The following is a 23,480-nucleotide window of genomic DNA, read 5'->3' as shown; positions in this document are numbered from 1 at the left end:
CATCACTTTAAAAATTTTACAATTATTTTCTCATGAATTTTTAAAATGAATAAAACTAAAAGGAATCTGACAGTAGTAGCGCCAGAGAAGTGTCTCAAACCCAACCAGCTTGAGTCAAAACAAAACCCAGCTGGTGGGAAGCGCGGCTCTTGGAGCATTCTGGGAACTGTAGTCCAGGAGTGAGAGAACTCTGAGGCGCTTCCGCTTAGGAATTCTGGGAAGTGGAGTCCACGAACCGTGGGCACTCGCAGGCACTTCCGCTCCAGGAAGGCGAGGTCGGATCTGAGATAGCTCCCAGGGAGGTGAGTCAGCTCCGGGTCTCCAAGACTTCTCCGAGCCCTCTTTGCCTGGGCGTGGGGCCAGCGATGAACCGGTCCTTGGCTTGGGGAAGAGAAGCCGCGGCCAGCGCTGGAGGGCGGGGTTGGGAGACTGCGGGAGTTTGTGTCCCCTCGGCGGAACCTCTTGCGTTGGGGGCGGGCTCGCGTCGTGCTTCGAGGTTGAGGGTCTCCCGCCCTCTCTGCTGCCCTAGCCATCCTCATGCACATACCAGCCAGTCCTGCCTGTTCCTCGCTGTAAAATATTGGGCAAGTTAGTTAATCTTTCCTTGTCTCAGTTTCCTTGTGCCTGTAAAGGGTTAGTGCGTTCCCAGTGATGTTCTTGTGAGAATTAAATGAGATTTTATAGAAATAAGCTTAAAACCAGTGCATAGGAAAATGTTGGATTTTATAACGCCGTTAATTCTGTTATACTCAAAAAGACGCCTGTTGTTTGGAAACTCCTCTGAACCTGGGATGGGGTCGGCGATCCAGCTACGGAGCCGCTGTCCCTTCTCTAATCCTTGCCTAATGTGGGGCCGTTCCTGGATTCTTGTACTTTTCTAGCCTCTTGACAGGAGATTAGTTCCAGCCGGAGCCTGGGGAATGTCCTCTGTGTTTTATCTCAGAGAAGCGATCGTCATTACAGATTTGCAGAGTGCCGGAGGTGTCCTGAGGTGCTAATAAGTGTTCAGTATTATGTGGTTATAACTAGTAATCTCGTGTGGTTAACTGAAGTGTAATACCATTTCTTAGAGAGTTTTAGGTTTTTAGTAGTCATTGCTTTCATGCATATGGAAAAAGAGACTTTCTTGAGGCTCCTCCCGCTTAGTAACATTTGCAAGTAATTACATCTATTGGAGGAAAAAAAAATCCGTAGCAGTTTAACTGTCATTACCAAGGGAACTAATTATGTTAGACAACCAATCACAGTTACAGACTTTTCTGAGGGTCATGGTAACTCACAGGACAGAGCAATTATCTTTGAGTTCTGGGTTTCTTAAAAGATTCATTTTCTAGAAAGCATACTCAAAAGGGCAGTTTTATGAAGCATAATAGCACTTGCTTGTCAGAAGCTGCAGGAAATAGAGAATACAGGCATTATTGTCCCCATTTACAGGTGACTGAATTAAGGCACAGAGAGATTAATAATTCGCTTAAGGTTTATACTGTTTATACTGATCAGTAGAAAATAAGTAGAAATGCCAAAATTTGAAGCCAGGCATTTTAGCTCTATTACATTACCCTGCCTGTCTTTGTCTCATTTCCTTGGAGACTAAGGTTCAGAAGGAGTACGCAAGCAGCTGCATTTGATTTAGGTCTGTTAATATGAAATGTTCTTGAACAAAAGCAGCTGGGTGAGGGGGACCAGTGGTAGCTGGGATCCAGCTCCCGTTCTCCTCACTAAGCTGTGTGTAACTGTGCCTGCCTAGAGAAAGGGAGACCTTTCTCTAAAGTGCCACATAAAGTGCCATGTTGACTAATGGCATCCCTAACCTATCTCATGATGCCTTTCCCTCCCCCAGGTTCACTCCCCCAGAACTCTGCCTTTTCCCGGAAGGAAGAGGGGAAATGACCAAGTTCCAGGTAAGTTTATTTTGCCTTTCTGTTTCTTAAAGTAACATCTCATTGCACAAAGATTGGACACATTTTTCGCATTTGGAAGAGTGAAGGGAACGAAAGGTGCTTGAAAGATTGTTATATGCCAGGCTCTTGCCTTTTATTTCCAAATAATAGTATAAACATTAACAGATATATATATCTTAAATATTTTAAAATCTATTTCTGTGTAATATATTTATATATGTAAATATAAATTTCTAAATATATATATTTAGAGACAGAGTCTCACCTTGTTTCCCAGGCTGGAGTGCAGTGGCTTACTGCAGTCTGGGCCTCCTGGGCTCAATGGATCCTCCCACCTTAGCCTCTTGAGTAGCTGGGACCACAGGCACGCACCGCCACAACCGGCTAATTATTTTTAATAGAGAGGGGATGTTCCTGTGTTGCCCAGGCTGGTCTTGAACTGCTGGGCTCAAGCGATCCTCCTGCCTTGGCCTAACAGATACATTTTTTAAATGGAAAATAACTCTCACATTACAAATATGTTTACAAATAATTTCCCACCTTCCTTTTCATTTGCACTCACAAATATATATATAATCATACTTTATGTACAATTTTGAATTTTTTAAATTTAACTTTATATCACCTATATTTTATCATGTCATTTTCCATCGTTTACCTGATTTTACTTTTCCTCATTCTCCATGTTTATGTAATCTACGAATTTTGCCGTTTTAAGGACATTGACAATAGCAGTTTTTCCCCATATAACTTCTCTTCCCAAATAAGAATTCTGAGAATTCTACCATTTTTTTAATCTTTAAAGTTTTAGACTCATTTTCTCGTACGCGACACCTCATTTTTATGGAAAGAATAAAGTATAGCTTGTTGTTGTAGCATCTGACTGATGCCAAACTCAGAGAAAGTAATTTTAGTTTCAAACAAGAGCTAGATTTCTTTCTTTAATTCTAAGTAAAACCTTGTATTATAGTTAAGTATCTGTTTTATTCATTAACATGTTATTATAAAGATGTACATACTTAGTTTAAAAGTTTTATAGCACTTGGAGATTCGCCAGGAAATTTGCTCCATGGAACAGCTTTGTAAGGATGTAGATGGCCTTACCTATATTTTAAACATAGACAGGTGTGAAGCTTTAAACTTACTGAAGTCCACTCAATGCCCAGCTGAAGTTAAAGCTTTCAGTGCCTAAACCAGAAGTTTCAGATATTTCATTTGGGTGAAGGCCAGGCACAGTGGCTCACCTGTAATCCCAGCACTTTGGGGCTGAGGTGGGTGGATCACTTGAGGTCAGGAGTTCGAGACCAGCGTGGTCAACATGGTGAAACCCTGTCTCTACTTAAAATACAAAAATTAGCTGGGCATGGTGGCGCATGCCTGTAATCCCAGCTACTCATGTAGATGAGGCAGGAAAACTGCTTGAACCTGGGAGGCGGAGGTTGTAGTGAGCCGAGATCACACCACTACACTCCAGCCTGGGCGATAGAGTGAGACTGTCTCAAAAAACAAAAAAACAGAAGAGACTATTCACGGACCTGAGGCTATGCTATACATGTATGTGTCCCTGGCATGTCCTGGTGGATGAAGAGCTCCAAAAATAACATGACTCTTCACCAGATTCCCTTTCTCAGTGCATGACTCTTTGCCAGGTGTGTCATCAAGTTGTTTAGTACATGGATGATCAGAACTCCAGCCAAAACAAATGTAGGGATGAGCAGTGTCTTCAGATAAAAAAATGTTAATTTCCATACAGAAAAATGCCATATACAGACTTTATGAGACAAGTAGGAAACAGGTGCAGGGGTAGGAATTTATATATTCTAGAAAATGACTTAATATCCTTAATGGTAATGTTACTGATACATGAAAAATCCCAATAGGATGAAGCAAAGGCAATATGTGAAGAAAAATAATATCAGATCATCTTTTAAAAAATTAAATAAATAGCTGTTTATATCACTCACCAAATTGCTCAAGATTAAAAAAATAATAATATAGTGTCCAGTTTTGGCCAGAGTACGGAGAGTCGGGAGTACTTACAATCTCTTACAGGAAGAGTTAGTTGAGAAAATTAACATTATACCAGCAAAACAAAGGTATATATATTTTTTACAATGTAATTACCACTTCTTGGAACTTTGGAACTTATCTTTTTTGTTTTTGTTTTTGGAGACAGAATCTTGCTCTCTCATTCAGGCTGGAGTGCAGTGACATGAACTTGGCTCACTGCAACCTCCACCTGCCGGGTTCAAGCAATTCTCCTGCCTCAGCCCCCCGAGTAGCTGGGATTACAGGTTTGTGCCACTATGCCCAACTAATTTTTGTATTTTTAGTAGAGACAGGGTTTCACCATGTTGGTCGGGCTGGTCTCGAACTCCTGACCTCAAGTGATCCGCCCACCTCGACCTCTCAAAAGTGCTGGGATTACAGAAGTGAGCCATTGTGCCCAGCCGGAACTTATAATTAAGAAGATAACCATATGAGCTGGCTGAGATCTATGTAAAAATATGTTTTTTGTGGCATTGTTTGTCATTTTTGAATTTAAAATGATCGAATGTGCATTATTTAGAATGGTTAAATATATTGTAAATCATGTTTGTGAGCTATCATGCAGCCATGAATGGGATGAAAGAGATGATGGTGATGATAATAAGAGTAATGACCAACATTTATTGAGTACTTACTGTATGTCACACAGTATCCTAATTCCTTATAGTATTCACTCATTTAATCCCTTCAAGGACCCTATGATATAGGTCTTCTTATACAGATGTGGAAATTGAGGTATTGAGAAGTTAGGTGACTTGACCAACGTCACAAAACTAACAGTGGATACACCCTTGGAATGTGAACTAAGGCAGTCAAACTCAAGAGCCTGCACTGTTAACCTTGACCCTAAATGCTGCTGCAATTGACCAATATAGCATGTTCCTGAGAACCCAGAGAATGAACTGCATACTTGTCTCAGAGCTTTATGAACGCCTGTTGGATTGACAAAATAGTGGTACTATCCAATGAGAGAAGATAGGTACCATCAAACACTGTTGGGAAGAAATTAATTCAAAATTTCTTATAAAATTTGGCGCTATCAGTCAAATGGTAAAATGTGTGTATGCTATGATTTAACAATGACAGTTCTAGGGATTTAACTATATAAAGGGCACCATGTTACATGTACAAGGTATTTTCATTTTTCCCCTTAGCATTTTTGGTGTGATTGTGGAAAGGAAAGAATAGTAACTCTACAGAAAGAGTTTCTTAGGTGCCAGTGGCCATTGGGTACGAGATTGAGGTTACATGTGCTTGATGTTCTAGGAGGCAGTGACATTCAAGGATGTGGCTGTGGCCTTCACTGAGGAGGAGCTGGGGCTGCTGGACCCTGCCCAGAGGAAGCTGTACCGAGATGTGATGCTGGAGAACTTTAGGAACCTGGTTTCAGTGGGTAAGGACAGGCACCCTCTGTAATTCAGCAGGGTTTCTCAACCTCCATGCCATTGATGTTTTGGGCCACATAATTCTGTGTTGTATCAGGCTATCCTGTGTGTTCTGGGATGTTTAGTGGCATCCCTGGCCTCTGTCCCCTTGTTAAGGCTTTGGGACTGCTCAGAGACTAGAGCTTTTCTGTCTCTTTAGAGCATAGAGACAAGATGTTTCTGGCCTTTATTCCAAGACAAATGATTTTCTTTTAGAAATGAACTATAAAAGAACAGTTGAGCTTGGCTCCTCCTGATTTCTTTAAACTTGTCGGTCATGATCCATTGGTGGGTCAGGAAATTAGTAAGTTGCATCAGCATTTCTGTAATAAAATAGAGTAACAATATCAGAGCCCCTTAGCCAGAATGGTGCACATTGTGGCAATAACTGCTGCTGCTTGCAGTAAGGGATGTGATGAAAACAGATATAGATTAGAAACAGGTCCTTTAATATTTTATTTCAATAGTTTACATAGGGTAATGTATTTCCAATGATAGTAAATGTATTTCTTGTAATGTGTTGTGATAAAAAAAAAAATGTTTCCTAAACATTGCATGGAGGGGCAGGGAGGAGACTTACATCATGTGTTTGGAACCAGAATTTTTCAGTACTCTTTGCTTTTAACACTTTAACATTTTCACTTAAATACTATCTTTTTATAGGACATCAGTCCTTCAAACCGGATATGATATCCCAGTTGGAGAGGGAAGAAAAGCTTTGGATGAAAGAGTTTCAGACCCAAAGAGGTAAGCATTCAGGTGAGAACTGTGCAGCTGGAATCATAGTTAACAGCTGTTATTTTTCCTTTATTCAGGATAATTTCTTCTCCACCCAGCCGAGAGACTTTTTTAAAAAACGTCTGTCATGGCTGGGTGCAATGGCTCAAGCCTCTAATCCCAGTACTTTGGGAGGCTGTGGCAGGTGAATCACTTGAGGTCAGTAGTTCAAGACCAGCCTGGGTAACATAGCAAAACCCTATCTCTACAAAATATAAAAAAATTAGCTAGATGTGATGGGTGTGCCTGTACTCCCAGCTACTCAGGAGGCTGAGATGGTGGGTTGCTTGGATCTGGGAGGCGTCGGTTGCAGTGAGCCGAGATCTGCCACTGCACTGCAACCTTGGTGACAGAGCAAGACTCTGTCTCAGGAAAAAAAAAGAATAAAAACATCTGTCACATCATACCACTCCTCTGCTTCAGACCCTCCACTGGCTTCCCATTTCACTGAGTGAAATCTAGTGTTTTTAAGGAGCTTGTAAGACTGTATAATGTTTGCCTACTCACCTAGCTTTATTATTCTGTTTTTCCCTCTCCCTTTGTCTCTGCCATCCTCACTTGTTCCTCAAATATGACATCTGCATCACAGCCTTTTACTTTCTGTTCGCTGGCTGGAATGCTGTTTTTTCTTAAACCTCTGTCCTCTTTCTGGTTGGTTGGTTGATTGATTGATTGAGATAGGGTCTCACCGTGTTGCCCAGGCTGGAGTGCAGTGACACAGTCTCCACTCACTGTAATCTCCACCTGCTGTGTTCAAGCGATCCTCCCACCTCAACCTTCTGAGTAGCTGGAACTACAGGTGTGCACCACCACACCCTGCTAATTTTTGTATTTTTTGTACAGACAGGGTTTCCCCATGTTGCCCAGGCTGCTCTTGAACTCCTGGACTCAAGCAATCTGCCCACTTCAGCCCCTCCAAAATGCTAGGATTATCGACGTGAGCCACTGCACCCAGCCCCTCTTCCTTATTTCATTCATACCTCTGCTCAGAAGTCATTTCATGAGAGGCTTTCTTAAAATACCATCTTCTGGCCGGGTGCAGTGGCTCATGCCTGTAATCCCAGCACTTTGGGAGGCCAAGGTGGGCAGAACACGAGGTCAGGAGATTGAGACCATCCTGGCTAACATGGTGAAACCCCATCTCTACTAAAACTACAAAAAAAAATTAGCTGGGTGTGGTGGCTGGTGCCTGTCGTCCCAGCTACTCGGGAGGCTGAGGCAGGAGAGTGGCGTGAACCCGGGAGGCAGAGATTGCAGTGAGCCAAGATCACGCTGCTGCACTCCAGCCTGGGCAACAGAGCGAGACTCCGTCTCAAAAAAAAAAAAAAATTCCATCTTCCCTTCACTCTCCATGTCCTTAATTTGCCTGAATTTGTGTGTAAGCACTGTACCACCAAGGCTTATTCACATATATTTATTTTTTAATTGTGGTAAAATATACATAACATAAAACTTTAACATTTTAACCACTTTTGAGTATATAGTGACATTAAGTACATTTACATTGTTGTGTAGCCATTACCACGATCCATCTCCAAAGGGTTTTCATTGTTCATAACGAAACTCAGTACCCATTAAACAATGACTCCACATTCGACCTCTCCCTCCAGCACCAGTTAACCATTGTTCTACTTTATGACTCTGAATTTGACCATTCCAAGTACTCCAGTTAGGTGGAATTATATATTTGCCCTCTTGTGGCTGGCTTATTTCACTTAGCCTAATATCTTTGAGGTTCATCTGTGTTGTAGCATGTGTCAGAATTTTCCTCTTTTTTATGGCTGAATAATATTTCATTATAGTACAGTTGACCCTTGAACACTGTTTTCCACAACAGCAGCACCATTTTACATTTCTACTAGCAGTACACAAGGTTTCTAGTTTCTCCACATCCTCACCAACACTTGTTATTTTCTGTTTTTTTTTTTTTTTTTTTTTTTTTAAATAATATCCGTCTGAATGGGTTTGAAGTGGTATCTCATTGTGGTTTTGATTTGCATTTCCCCAGTGATTAGTGATGTTGAGCACCTCGTCATATGCTTATTGGCCATTTGTATTAATATATCCTCTTTGGAGACATATCTGTTCAAGTCCATTGTCCATTTTTGAATCAGGTTTTTTTGTTGCTGAGTTTTGGAAGTTCTCTGTATATTCTGGATGTTAGTTCATTATCAGATGTATGACTTGAAAATCTTTTCCTCCTTTCTGTTTGTTGCCCTTTTTACCCTGTGGATACAGTGTCTTTTGATATAAAAAGTTTAGGTTGGGCGCGGTGGCTCATGCCTGTAATCCTAGCACTTAGGGAGGCTGAGGCGAGTGGATCATGAGGTCAGGAGTTCAAGACCAGCCTGGCTAAGATGGGGAAACCCCATCTCTACTAAAAATAAAGAAAATTAGCCAGGCATGATGGCAGACACCTGTAATCCCAGCTACTTGGGAGGTTGAGGTAGGAGAATCGCTTGAACCCAGGAGATGGAGGTTGCAGTGAGCCAAGATCGTGCCACTGCACTCCAGCCTGGGCTACAGAGTGAGACTCCATCTCAAAAAAAAAAAATAAGTTTTTAGTTTTCATGAAGTCTAGTTTGTCTGTTTTTTCTTTTATTGCCTGTGCTTTTGTTGTCACATCCAAGAAACTACAAAATTCAGCATCGTGAAACTTTTGCCATATGGTTTCTTCTAGAAGTTGTGTAGTTTTCGTTCTTTTTTTCTTTCTTTTTCTTTTTTTTTGAGACGGAGTCTTACTCTGTCGCCCAGGCTGGAGTGCAGTGGCGTGATCTCGGCTCACTGCAACCTCTGCCTCCTGGGTTCAGGCCATTCTCCTGCCTCAGCCTCCTGAGTAGCTTGGATTACAGGTGCCCGCCACCACGCCTGCCTAATTTTTTTTTACTTTTAGTAGAGATGGGGTTTCACCATCTTCACCAGGCTGGTCCCAAACTCCTGACCTCATGATCCACCCACCTCGGCCTCCCAAAGTGCTAGGATTACAGGCGTGAGCCACCGCACCCGGCCAGTTTTCACTCTTACATTTAGGTCTTTGATGCATTTTGAGTTGATCTTTGTATAATGTCAGGGTTGACTTTCATTCTTTTGCATGTGGATATCCAGTTTTCCCAGCCCCATTTGTTGAAAAGACTGTCCTTTCCTCATTGAATGGTTTTGGCAACATTATCAAAAATGATTTGGCCCTACATGCAAGAGTTTATTTCTGAGTTCTCTAGTCTGTTCCTTTGGTCTATATGTCTTTATAACAGTTTTGGTTAATGTAGCTTTATAATAAGTTTTGAAATCAGAAAGGAAAAAAGATTCCTCCGTATTTTTTCTTCTTTTCAAGATTGTTTTGACTATTTGTGGTCTCCTGCAATTACATGTGAGTTTTAGGATGAGTTTTTCTATTTCTGCAAAGAAGAAATTGGGATTTTAGTAGGGATTGCATTAAATCTATAGATTGCTTTGGGTGATATTGGTAACAATATTAAATTGGTAACTTATTTTTCTGTAATCTTTAGGGTTTCTACATACATCTTTTGTGAACAAAGATAATTTTACATCTTTTCCAATTTAGATGCCTTTTCTTTATTTTTCTTGCATAATATCTCTGGCTAGAACTTGCAGTACTACTGTGTTGAATAGGAATGGTAAAAGTGGGCAACCTTGCCTTGTTCTGGTACTAGAAGAAATGCTTTCCATTTTTCACCATTGAATATGATGTTTACTGTGGGTTTTTAATGTATGGCCTTTATTATGTTGAGTTAGATTTTTTCTATTCCTGGTTTAAATATTTTTATCATGAAAAGATTTTTAATTTTGTAAAATGCTTTTTCTACATCGAGATGATCATATGTTTTCTTCTTCATTCTGTTGGTGTGGTATATTACATTGATTGGTTTTCATATGTTACACCATCCTTGCATTCCAGAACTAAATCTCATTTGGTCATGGTATAATTATTTTAATATGCTGCTGAACTCTCTTTACTAGGATTTTGTTGAGGATATTTATATCAGTGTTCATAAGGGACATTGGTCTATAGTTTCCTTTTCTTATAGTATCTTTGTATTTGGTATTGGGGGAATCCTGGTCTCATAGAATGAACTAGGAAGTATTCCCCCCTTCAGTTTTTTGGAAGAGCAAAATGGATTGGTGCTAATAATTCTTCAGATGTCTAATAGAAATCACTAGTGAAAGTCCAGGACTTTTCTAGGAGGTTTTTGATCACTGATTCAATATCCTTTGCAGTTATAGATCTATTCATATATTCTGTTTCTTCCTGATTCAGTGTTAGGTTGTGGGTTTCTGAGAATTTGTTCATTTCATCTAGGTTATCTAATTTGTTGGCATACACTTGTTCATGATACTGTCTTATCCTTTTGTTTCTATAAAGTCAGTAGTAATGTACCAACTTTCATTTCTGATTTTAGTAATTTGAGTCTTTATTTTTTCATAGTCAATCTAGCTAAATGTCAATTTTATTGATATTTTCAAGGAACTAACTCTTGTTTTATTTTCTCTATCCTTTATTCTCAATTTTATTTATTTTTGCTCTTATCTTCATAAGACTAGATTCCTGGCCAGGCACGGTGGCTCATGCCTGTAATCCCAGCACTTTGGGAGGCCAAGGGAGGCAGATCACCTGAGGTTGGGAGTTTGAAACCAGCCTGACCAACATGGAGAAACACTGCCTCGACTAAAAATACAAAATTAGCTGGGCATGGTGGCACATGCCTGTAATCTCAGCTACTCGGGAGGCTGAGGCAGGAGAATTGTTTGAACCCGGGAGGCAGAGGTTGCGGTGAGCTGAGATCACACCATTGCACTCCAGCCTGGGCAACAAAAGTGGAACTCTGTCTCAAAAAAAAATAAAAAAAATTAGATTCCTTTCTTCTGTCAGCATTGGGTTTAATTTGGTTTTGTTTTTTGGTTTTCACATTTTTACTGGGAGCCACTGGGGAGGGTCCTCCTCCCCGCCAGTGGAGATGTTCACAGTTTATTCAGCCACTCCAGGCTTGGGCCCTAGGAGTCCTGGGGTTGGCTGGACACGTAAGGCACACTGCCATCATCTCAGACAGGCATTGGGTAATTGTAGGGTGTGGCCTGGTTGATCATGATGGCGTATTTGGTGTAGGGGCTGAGTGGGGGCAGAATTATAGCATGGCCTGCAATGGTGAAGGACACAACCAGCACTGACTCTTTGGCCCAGGCATTCTTGAAGAAGGCAGAAAGTCTTGCAGCCATCTTGGTCTCGGCAATGGCGATGGCTTGTTAGTTTTTTCAGTACCTTAAGGTGTAAGGTTATGATGTTGATTTGAGACCTTTCTTCCTTTTCTTTATAAGCATTTATAGCTATAAATTTCCCCCTTAGCACTGTTTTTGCAGTGGATTTGTTTTCATTTATCCCAAGATATTTTGTAATTTCCCGTGTAATTTCTTCTTTGATCTGTTGGTTGGTTGTGTATTAATTTTCACATATTTATGGAATTTTCAGGTTTTATTCTGCTGTTCATTGCTAGTTTCATTTCATTTTGATCAGCAGAGATACTTTGTGTGATTTTAATCTTTTTATATTTATTAAGGCTTTTTTGTAGTTTAACATATGGAGTATCCTAGAGAATGTTCTGCATGTACTTCAGAAAAATGTGTATTCTGCTGTTATTGGGTGGAGTGTTCTGTAGAATCATAGTCTACATGTATATATTTCCATATACTTCAGAAATTTATAAAACATAGAACTTTCATTAATTCTAAAATTGCTTATGTCCTTTGTTAAGATATCATATAATCCACCAAACTGAGGGAGATATGTGATAAAAATGACTTAGTAGGATACCATTTGTAATGCCACCATTCAGTTCAGTTTTAACATTAATTTTACATCTTTTTCTGTTAATGAAAATTGATTTGATAGTTTAAATGGATAATTTCTGCTTCTCCACCCTTCCCCCAACATACACATAATTCGGATGACCTATTTGTTTTCCTTTCTATGACTTTAAACTTTTTATTTTGAAAACTTAAAAAACATAGAAAAGTAATAATGCCACAAACTGTATATCCATACTGTCTTAGCAGTTATCAACTTTCCACTGTTCCTGTTTTATCTATTCTCTTCTATTTTTTTCTGGAGAATGTCATATTTTTTTCTGGAGAATGTCTTATCACCCATAGATTTATCAGTGTCTATCTACAACAGTAACTCCTTATTGTCACTTAATATCCATTGTGTAATCAGTATGGGCTCATATGTATTTATTGCATACTTTGTGTTATAATCCAGTATTGCATTGTTTATTTTGTTACCAAGTTGTTTCTACTTTGACCACTTGGAGCCTTTTCAGGTTGCCTCCTGTGGTTGAAATCACCAGTGATTTCTAGAAATGCAAATTAAAACAATAGTGAGATATCATCTTATACCCGTCAGAATGGCTATTACTAAAATCTGTCATGGATCTCAGGAGATCTCAGATAATGAACTCAAGATGGATTAAATAGTACCATTTACTCAATAGGATGTCCTTTCCCCAGTGTATGTTTTTGTCAACTTTGTCAAAGATCAGTTGGCTGTAGGTATGTGACTTATTTCTGGGTTCTCTTTTCTATTCCATTGATCTATGTATCTATTTTTATATCAGCACCATGCTGTTTTGGTTACTATAGCTGTGTAGTGTAATTTGAAGTCAAATAATGTAATGCCTCCAGCTTTGTTATTTACTTAGGATTGCTTTGTCTATTTAGGCTCTTTTATGTTTCCATATGAATTTTAGAATTGTTTTTTCTCATTCTGTGAAAAATGACATTAGTATTTAGATAGCCATTGCACTGAATTTGTAGATTGCTTTGGGCAATATGGTCATTTTAACAATATCGATTCTGCTGATCCGTGAGCAGGGGATATTTTTCCATTTTTTAAATGTCATCTGCAACTTCTTTCATTATTGTTTCATAATTTTCCTTGGTTAGCTCTTTCCCCTCCTTGGTTAAATACATTCCTAGGTATTTTAATTTTTTTTGTAGATATTATAAATTGGATTATGTTCTTGATTTGGTTTTTAACCTGATCATTATTGTTGTATAGAAATGCTACTGACTTTTGTGTATTGATTTTTTTAATCGTGAAACTTTACTGAAGTCATTTATCAAATCTAGGATTCTTTTGGAGGAGTCTTTAGGGATTTGTAGGTATAAGATCAGATTGTCAGAAAACAGATACTAAATGACTTACTCTTTTTTCCAATTTAGATTAGTTTTCTGTCTTTCTCTTGCCTGATTACTTTTCCTAGGACTTCCAGTGCTATGTGGAATAGGAGTGGTGAAAGTGGGCAATTCTTGTTTTATTCCAGTTCTTAGACGGAATGCTTTTAGCTTTTCCCCCGTTCAGCATGTTACCTATGGGTTGTCATATATGACTTTTATTATTTTGAAGTATGTTTCTTCTGTGCCTAATTTGTCAAAGGCTTTTATCATGAGAGGATGCTGAATTTTGTCAAATGGTTTTCCATATCTGTTGAGATGATCATGTGATTTTTGTTTTTAATTCTGTTTATAGGCTGAATCACATTTATTGGTTTGTGTATGTTGAACCATTCTTGCATCCTGGGAATAAAACCCACTTGATCATGGTGGCTTATCTTTTTGATGTGCTATTAGATTTGGTTTGGGGTATTTTGGGGGGGGTTGTGTTTATTTTTGGAGGATTTTTGCATTTACGTTCATCAGGGATATTGCTCTGTAGTTTTCTTTTTTTGTTTTGTCTTTATCTGACTTTGGTGTCAGAGCGATACTGGCTTTGTAGAATGAGTTAGGGAGGATTCTCTCCTCTTAGATTTTTTGGAAGAGTTTTAATAGAATTGATACTAGTTCTTTGTTCCTTTTGTGGAATTCCACTGTACATTTGTCTAGTCCTGGGCTTTTTTGTTCTTGGGAGGTTTTGCATTGCTGATTCAATCTCACTGCTCATTACTGGTCTGTTCAGGATTTCTGTTTCTTTCTGGTTCAATCTTGGAAGGTTGTGTGTTTCCAGGAATTAGTTCATTTTCTCTAGAATTTCTAGTTTTCAAGTGTATTGTTCGTAATAGTCTCTGATCATGTTTTGTATTTCTATAGTATTAGTTGTAATGTCTCCTTATTCATTTCTGATTATGTTTATTTGGATCTTCTCTTTTTTTGGCTAGTCTTACTGGCAGTTTATCAGTTTTATTTTTTCAAAGATAAAAACAAGCTTTTCATGTCATTGATCCTTTGTATGGTTCCTTGGTTCTCTATTTCATTCTGTGTGGTCTTTGTTACATCTTTCTTCTGCTGGCTTTAGGATTGGATTGTTCTTGTTTTTCTAGTTCCTGGAGGTGAGACATAAGGTTGTTAATTTGTTAATTTTTTATCTTTTTTTTTTTTAATGTAGACATTTAACGCTATAAACCTCCCTCTTAGTACTGCTTTTGCTTTGGTATATTGTATTTTCATTTGCATTCATTTCAAGAAATTTTAAAATTTGTCTTAATTTTGTCATTAACCCAAAGATTGTTTAGGATCATGTTTAATTTTCATGTATTTGTATAGTGTCTAGACTTCTTCTTGGAATTGATTTCTAGTTTTATTCTGAGGTGTGAGAAGATACTTGGTATGATTTTGGTTTTTAAAAATGTGGTGAGACTTGTTTTGTGACCTAATATATGTTCTATCTTGCAGAATGTTCCATGCACTAATCAGAAAAGTGTATATTCTGCTGTTGGGTAGAATGTTCTGTAAATGTCTGTTAGCTCCATTTGACCTAAAATTTAAGTCCAGTGTTTCTTTATTGATTTTCTGTCTCAGTCATCTATCTAGTGGTGTCTGTGGGGTGTTGAGGTCCCCCACTGTTATTGTATTGCTGTGTATTTTTTTAGGTCTAATAATACTTGTTTTATGAATTTGGGTGCCCTGATGTTGGGTGTGTATATATTTAGGATTGTTTTATTTGTTTATTGATCCCTTTATCATTATGTAATAACTTTCTTTGTCTTTTTTTTTTACTGCTGTTGATTTAAAGTCTTTTTTTATCTGATCTAAAAATAGCTACTCCTGCTCGTTTCTGGTTTCCATTTGCATGGAATATCTTTTTCTACCTCTTTACCTTCAGTCTGTATCTTTATCAGTAAGATGAGTTATGTTGCCATTTGATTTCTTTATCTTCTTTCTTTGTGTAATTATTTTATAAGGCCTGCGAGTTTTATACTTTTGTGTCTTTTATGATGGCAAGTATCAACTTTTTGTTTTCATGGTTAGAACTCACTTGAGCATTCCCTGTAGAGCGGGTCTAGTGGTGACAAACTCCCTCAGTGTTTATTTGGGGAAGGCTTATTTTTCCTTCATTTATAGAGCTTATTCTAGTAGGATACAAAATTTTTTTGTTCTTTGAAGTAACTTGAAAATAGAATCCCAATCTCTTCTGGCTTGTAAGGTTTCTACAAGTTGAATTGTCTGATGGAGCTTCCTTTACAGGTGACTAGACACTTTTCTCTTGCCAATTTTAGGATTTTATCCTTCATATAAACCTTAGTCTGATGACTGTATGCTGTGGTGAGTTCCATCTTGCAATGTATTTTCCTGGAGTTCATTAGATCTCTTTTATCTGGATGTCTAAAGCTCTTGCTAGATTAGGAAGTTTTCCTCAATTATTTCCTTAACTAGGTTTCCAAACTTTTTACTTTTTCTTCTCCCTCAGGAATACCTTTGATTCATAGGTTTGGTTGCTTTATGTAGTTTCATATTTTTTAAAGCTTTGTTTTTTCTTTGTTCTTTTTTCTTTACTTTCGACTGACTGGATTAATTCAAAAGACCTGTCTTCAAGTACTGACATTCTTTCTTCTGCTTGTCTAGTCTATTGTAAATGCTTTCAACTGTATTTTGTAATTTCTTCAATGATTTTTTCATTTCCAGAAGTTTTTATTTGTTCGGCTTTTTAAAAAAGATATCGATCTCTTTCTCTTTGGTAAATTTCTCATTGATATCCTGAATTGATTTTTTGTATTGCTTTTCAAATTTCTTTTGTATCTCATTGAGCTTCCTTAAAATTAGTATTTCAGATTATTTATCTGGCTCATTTTTTCCTTTATGATCTGTATTTCTTTTATGTTGTTTTTTTCCTGTCTTACTACACTGACTAGAACTTTCAGTAATGTTGAATAAAGGTAGCAAGAGTGGATATACTTGCGTTGTTTCTGATTTTCTGAGGGAAGCATTTAGGTCTAATTTTAGAATGTTAAATCAGCCTTGCATTCTTGAGATAATCACTACTTTGTCATGATTTATCCTTTTTATACATTGTTAGATCTGATTTGATAACATTTTGTTAAGAATTTTATAAATATGTTTATTAGGAATATTAGTCTGTAGTTGTCTTTTCTTGGAATGTGTTTGTCTTATTTTGGTGTTAGAATAATGCTGGCTTCCTAAAATGTGTTGAGAAGTATTTACAGCTTTTCATTTTTCTGGAAGAGTTTGTCTAGCATTGGTATTGTGTCTTCCTTAAATGTTTTGTAAAATTCATGGATGAAGCTCTATAAGCCTCAAGTTTTGTTTGTGGAAACGTTTGTAAGTATGAATTCTATTTCTTTGGTAGGTAAGGGCTATTCAGATTATCTGTATGTTCTCAAGTAAACTTAATTTGTGTGTTTAAAGAAATTTGTCCATTTCATCTGCATTGTTACATTTATTGCCATAAAGTTCATAAGTCCCTTATCTTTTTAATAATACATACAGGACCTATAATTATGTCACCTTTCATTACTGATATTTGTAATTTGTATCTTCTGTTTTTATCATGCATGCTAGAGTTTATTAATTTTATTGTTCTTTTCAAAGAACTAGCTATTTATTTCTCTTATTTTCTGTTTATGCTTACTTTGCATTTAATTTGTTCTTGTGTTTTTAGTTTCTTTGACACATTTCTGCTTTATAAATTTTGCCTTAAGTAGAAATTTTGATATGTTGGTTTTTTTATTTTCACTTAATTTCTAAAGTTTTGAATTATTTTTGATCCACAGTTTATTTAGAAGTATGTTATTTATTCTCTGAATATTTGAAGATTTTGCAGAGACATTTCTATTCATAATTTCTGATTTAAATCAGTTGTGGTTAGAATACCCTTTGTATGACTTGACTCCTTTTGCTTCTGTTAGAACTTGTTTTATGGCCTAGAATATGGTCTATCTTGGAGTATGTTCCATGTGCACCTGAAAATAACATTTTCTGCTCTTATTGGATAGAGTGTCCTATAAAGGCCAGGTAGTCAACTTGGTTGATAATATTGCTTCAAGCCTGTATCTTCACTTATTACCTACTTGTTTTCTGTTGTGTTTGCTTTATTTTTAACATAATTGATTGTTTTTGTTTTGTTTTGTTTTCTGGCTGCTGCTGCTGCTGCTGCAGCTAAGACCTTTTTTGTTTCTTCAGCTTTTGTGCATTCTGGAAAACCTGAATTCACAGAGCCTTCTTAGTCAAAAGCCACGGTCAGTGGGCTGTTTAATAATTCAGAGGGGAAAGGTGTCTTCAATCCCCCGTTCCCTGCATGTCTTCCCAGAGTTGTCATAATAGGTCTTATGGAGGTTTTGAGCATCTTTTTCCTCTGGTCGATGTTCATCAGCAGATAGCATTTGCGGGCTTTGTCCTTTCAATGTGTTGGCATGTGTTTTTTGTAACTGCAGATCTTGGCCAGGCACAGTGGCTCATGCCTGTAATCCCAGCACTTTGGGAGGCTGAGGTGGGAGGATCGCTTGAATCCAGGAGGCAGGGGTTGCAGTCAGCCGAAATTGTGCTACTGTACTCCAGCCTGAGTGGCAGAGCAAAACTCCATTTCAAAAGAAAAAAAAAAAACAACCGTGGACCTTGATGTTCAAGTCGATAATTCTAGTCTCTGGGGAGCTGGTGTCCTCAGGGCTTGCCATGTCCTTTTTTAAAAACTATTCTGGCTTAATTTTTGGCTTCTACTGGTTGGCCGCCTCCAAAGACAAGTGTCTTCACAACGTCATCAACCTTCTCAATTCTGGGAAAGTTCTGGTAGTCTTTGAGCAGCATACAAGGGCACAGGTCATCATCTTGGCTGGGCTGGACTGGTTTCTGGATGGCATATTCACAGGCGGCCTGGAGGAAGAGACTTGGAGGCTACCAGCACCACTGTTTGGAAGGAAGTCTGGTGCTTCCTCCTCTTGGCTTCTCAAGAACTGGAGCTTGGGTCCCAATGGAACTTAGCGCCCTTCACACAGTCCTTGGCATGGTGACTTCTGACCCCCAAGGGGCCAGGGCAGCTGTCTCTTTCACAGCATGGACTGGGTTATATGAGTGCCACCACGCATCTTCCTACTTGCTTTACTAGCTGTTGGAAAGGGGTATTGAAATCTCCAGCTATAAATATGGATTTGTCTATCAGTTATTTTGAGCACATTTCTAAATGTGCAGGTTGTATAATGAGAGCCTAGAATTGAGGCATGTTATTTTGCCTGATTTATGTAGTTGCTACTTATGATTCAGTTCCTGTAGCCAAAGAAGAGGTGACTTTTAATTTACCATTCTTATAGGCAAGGAAGTCAATTTTTTCCTTTCCAAGTACTTACTGAGATATCATTTTGTTGCTCTGCAGCTGACTGGTTTCTACCTCCTGTCCTATTCTTAGATCTGTAGTTCTGTGTTTCCACAGGCAATAAAATCCAAGAAAATCCATGATGGTAAAGATAAGCTGAAAATTTCCATCACGAACTAAAGCCCGATACCGAAGGAACTATGTGTAAAATTTGGAAACATCTGGACAAAGCATTCATTTTGGAGTTGTGTATACTGGAGAATACACACAGACAGCAAGACACACACTCAGAAAAGACCCAAGATAAATCTTAAGCACTCACCCTGGGCTGATCTCAAATTATCTCTCTTAAATATGGCTTTTTAAAAAATTTAGTGTTCTCTTGGTTGCAGCTGCTTTTCGGAGCTCCTATAAATTTATTTCAGCCAGTCTAGTTGTTTTTTTAACGTTTCCATGGGGGAAAATGAGAGCTTAGATCTTCTTAATTTCTCTACTTTGCTAATGTCAGTCTCTTGGTCCTTTATTCCTTATTCTCTCTATCCTTTCAGGAGACAGGAATCTAAATGAGATGGCGACTCTTCACAAAGCAGGATTAAGGTGCTTTTCACTGGGAGAGCTTTCATGCTGGCAAATCAAGAGACATGTTGTGAGCAAATTAGCCAGAAGTCAAGACTCCATGATAAATATTGAAGGAAAGAGCTCTGAGTTCCCCAAGCACCATGATTCCCCCTGTCAGGTGGGAGCAGGAGAATCTGTTCAAGCTTCTGTGGATGACAGCCGTCTAGTGAATCACGTAGGGGATAACTCCAGGATCATTGAAAATCAAGAATTTCCAACTGAGAAAGTTCCGAATTCTTGGAGTAAAATATATCTGAATGAGACACAGAATTATCAGAGAAGTTGTAAGCAGACTCAGATGAAAAACCAATTATGTATATTCGCTCCATATGTTGACATTTTCAGTTGCATTTCACACCACCGTGATGATAAGATACTGCACAAAAGAGAGAAAGCTCATAGCAATAGTGACTGTGGTAAAGATACCCTAAAGGTATCACCTCTTACCCGGTGTAGTGTTCACACAGGACAGAAAACCTACCAGGGTAATGAATGTGAAGAAGCCTTCGATGATAGCTCCAGTCTCGAATTTCATAAGCAGGTACACTTGAGAAAGAAGTCTCCAGCGTATAGTACGCACGAGAAGGACACCAGTCATAGCCCAGGTATTCCTGTTCAACAAAGTGTTCGTACTGGAAAAAAACGCTACTGGTGTCATGAATGTGGTAAAGGTTTCAGTCAGAGCTCAAATCTGCAAACTCATCAGAGAGTCCACACAGGGGAGAAACCCTATACATGCCACGAGTGTGGTAAGAGCTTTAATCAGAGCTCACATCTTTATGCTCATTTGCCTATTCACACAGGAGAGAAGCCCTATAGATGTGACAGTTGCGGGAAGGGCTTCAGTCGTAGCACAGATCTTAACATTCATTGCAGAGTTCACACTGGAGAGAAACCTTATAAATGTGAGGTGTGTGGGAAGGGCTTCACTCAGAGATCACATCTTCAGGCCCATGAAAGAATTCACACCGGAGAGAAACCCTATAAATGTGGGGATTGTGGTAAACGCTTTAGTTGTAGCTCAAATCTTCATACCCATCAGAGAGTCCACACTGAAGAGAAACCATACAAATGTGATGAGTGTGGTAAGTGCTTTAGTTTGAGCTTTAATCTTCATAGTCATCAACGAGTCCACACAGGAGAAAAACCATATAAATGTGAAGAGTGTGGCAAGGGTTTTAGTTCAGCCTCAAGTTTCCAGAGCCATCAGAGGGTCCATACAGGAGAGAAACCATTTCGATGCAACGTGTGTGGTAAAGGTTTCAGTCAGAGTTCGTATTTTCAAGCACATCAGAGAGTCCACACTGGAGAAAAACCATACAAATGTGAAGTGTGTGGGAAGCGCTTCAATTGGAGCTTGAATCTTCACAATCATCAGAGAGTCCACACGGGAGAGAAACCCTACAAATGTGAAGAGTGTGGTAAGGGTTTCAGTCAGGCCTCAAATCTCCAAGCCCATCAGAGCGTCCACACTGGGGAAAAACCATTCAAGTGTGATGCATGTCAGAAGCGATTCAGTCAGGCCTCACACCTTCAAGCCCATCAGAGAGTCCACACCGGAGAGAAACCATATAAATGTGACACTTGTGGTAAGGCCTTCAGCCAGAGGTCAAATCTTCAAGTCCATCAGATAATTCACACTGGAGAGAAACCATTTAAATGTGAGGAATGTGGGAAAGAATTCAGTTGGAGTGCTGGTCTCAGTGCTCATCAGAGGGTCCATACGGGAGAGAAACCCTATACATGTCAGCAGTGTGGGAAGGGCTTCAGTCAGGCCTCACATTTTCACACGCACCAGAGAGTCCACACTGGAGAGAGGCCTTACATATGTGATGTCTGTTGTAAGGGCTTCAGTCAGAGGTCACATCTCGTCTACCATCAGAGAGTCCACACTGGAGGGAATCTGTAGAAATGAGAGAGGTGTGGTTCAGCCTTCAGTTAGAGCTCACATCTTTGTCTCCGTTGGGAAGTCCATGCTGATGATTGTGAAAAGTTCTTGTAAAACTAGAAGCTTCAAAGAATCTTGACGGGAAAGAAGTCTCTCAAATGCTGTGTTTTAGACTTGGTCAGGACATGAATTCTTTACAAACGTCATATTTCACAGATGAGAGAAAACTTTGTTCTGTAAATATGATCAGTGTTTATATCAGAGTTACAAGTGTCCCAGTTCTTAAGATGTAACACAGCAGAAAAGTCTTGTCAGAGTCTGTGCAGGAGAGAGGCCTTCCTTTAACAAAAGTATGATTGACAGAAAAAATTGATGTCAACTAAAATGTAACCTCTATGTAAGGAGGTGTTTTTCACCACTGTATCTCTACCATGTAGAATTGTGCTTAGCTCATAATAGGGCCCAGCAATTACTGAAGAAAGTGAAGAAAATACCTATAATTAGGACAAATACTTGAAAATTCTAGTCTGTTTTGTACCGTAAATTTATATTAATTTATATTCAAAAGGAATCCTGCAAGTAGCCTTAATAACGTTAGTTTCAGTAAGTACTGAGAAGTGTATAATACTGCCATCCATACTAATACAGATTTGGAAAAAAGACATGACTGGCTCCCATCCTTCAGCCTTAGTTCTTTGTACAGTGTATCAGTCGTGTACAGTATGATTTTTAGCGTCATTATAGACTGAACAATACTGTTTTTATCTAATGTGACTCTGCAATTTACATGATTAGAATTTTTGGACACTAAGCTTTACTGTAACTCTGAAAGTGTTAAAAGTAGTTACTGATGACAAAAAGTTTCTTAGTAAACTTGAATTGTTAATAATTGGTTTCATTATTTTCATTCAGGTTCAGGTCTACTTGCTTTTCTATGTGTAGTCTTTCCTGCATCTAGACCACTTTAGAAGGAGCTTTGGCAGATTTCAAACACATTAATTTGTCACATTTATTCCCTTAAAAGGAAGTGGCAGGGCAAGAAACCTGTTGGGTCTTTATTGGAATTTTATCTTATTGTTTATTTATTCTGTTTAACAGAGCCTTGCAATGTTGTCCAGGTTGTTCTCAAACTCCTGGCCTCAAGCATTCCTCCCACCTTGGCTTCCCAAAGTGTTGCGATTACAGATGTGAACCTCTGTGCCCAACCTTGAAATTGTATTCAATGTAATGATTTAGATGGATTACCGTTTACACAGCATTCTATGCTTAACACCTCTTGGTATTAGTGGACAATAAATACTCTTTGACCTGGCTGTCCTAGCACTAGAAATTTCACTTAGGAGATTGTGACAAAAGTGAGAAAGATTGTACACAAGGATCTTTATCCTGAATTCAAAAAGGAAAATGTCAGTAAAATATTTGAGTAAGTCTTGATAAATCCTTATAATATACAGCCATTAAGATTATCAGAGGTCTATAATGACTAGAGAAAACATTATTCATGAGAAAACTAGGTTAGATCCTTCCTTGGATGGATCCAATTAATAGAAGTCCGTCCACCTAATGATGTGATTATATGCATAGAAATAATAGAAGGGTAATAATATGCTAACAATTGTTTACTGTGACATGGAAGGTTGGGATGATATTTTAACTGTTCAAAAAATTACAGATAATCCCTTACAGCGAAATCTTGTTTGCTTTATCTCATTATATGGCATGTAATCCTGTGTTATGGATGTATAACCGGCTTGAGTCCAGCTGCTTGCTACTCAGAGTCTGAAAACATGAAAAGCAAAATGTAGTGAAAGGAAAGCAGTTTTACTAATCAAATGTTAGCAATTGGGAAATGGCCAGGCTCATGCCTTAAAAGACCATTCCAACTTTTTGGGCTGAGTGAGGGAGTTTAAGAGGGAAAACTTGGTGTGGGAAATAAGTGGGAGCGGTGCAGTCAGGTGCAGGTCTTGCATGTCTTCTGATGGTTTTCTTGAGTAATCTGCCCATCTGGAGGTCCAATTTGCATCATCTTGATATTGGCCCAGGGGTGGTGGATGAATTGTTCATAACTGCCCCTAAGTGGGAGGATTGTGCGGCTGATTTGTTTAGTCTCTATGTCTGTTTTGCTTTAAAATTAGTCCCTGGAATTTCTAAGCAAGCACAATTATATAAGGGAGCACTGTGCATGAAGTACCTGGTGGGAAAGGGAGAGATGAAGAGTTTTAACATATAAGGCCACATTCTGAGATTGGGGAGGAAAGGGAGAAAAGTTTTTAAAT

At 38.6% G+C, this 23,480-nt stretch overlaps 1 protein-coding gene and 1 pseudogene across 2 annotated transcripts; one reads left to right on the top strand and one right to left on the bottom strand.

Moving 5' to 3' along the window:
- The first annotated feature begins 229 nt into the window (after nt 1-229).
- On the top strand, nt 230-22,093 carry ZNF235 (zinc finger protein 235). Of its 2 annotated transcripts, none has more exons than XM_010372475.2 (5): nt 230-302; nt 1,841-1,901; nt 5,217-5,343; nt 6,038-6,121; nt 19,247-22,093. In XM_010372475.2, exons 2-5 carry the CDS (start codon nt 1,887-1,889, stop codon nt 21,223-21,225), a joined length of 2,205 nt encoding a protein of 734 aa, XP_010370777.2. In that variant the 5' UTR covers nt 230-302; nt 1,841-1,886; the 3' UTR covers nt 21,226-22,093. The 2 variants fall into 2 exon arrangements, with proteins under 2 accessions (XP_010370777.2, XP_010370776.2); XM_010372474.2 differs by having other exon boundaries at nt 6,038-6,133.
- LOC115900778 lies at nt 11,129-11,410 on the bottom strand (annotated as a pseudogene).
- Nucleotides 22,094-23,480: the final 1,387 nt, after the last annotated feature.

This window comes from Rhinopithecus roxellana, chromosome 12 (assembly GCF_007565055.1).
Source record: "Rhinopithecus roxellana isolate Shanxi Qingling chromosome 12, ASM756505v1, whole genome shotgun sequence".
In the NCBI taxonomy this organism is placed as follows: Eukaryota; Metazoa; Chordata; class Mammalia; order Primates; family Cercopithecidae; genus Rhinopithecus; species Rhinopithecus roxellana.
Note: the sequence above shows the minus strand (reverse complement) of the source record. Positions and strands in the feature narration are given on the sequence as shown.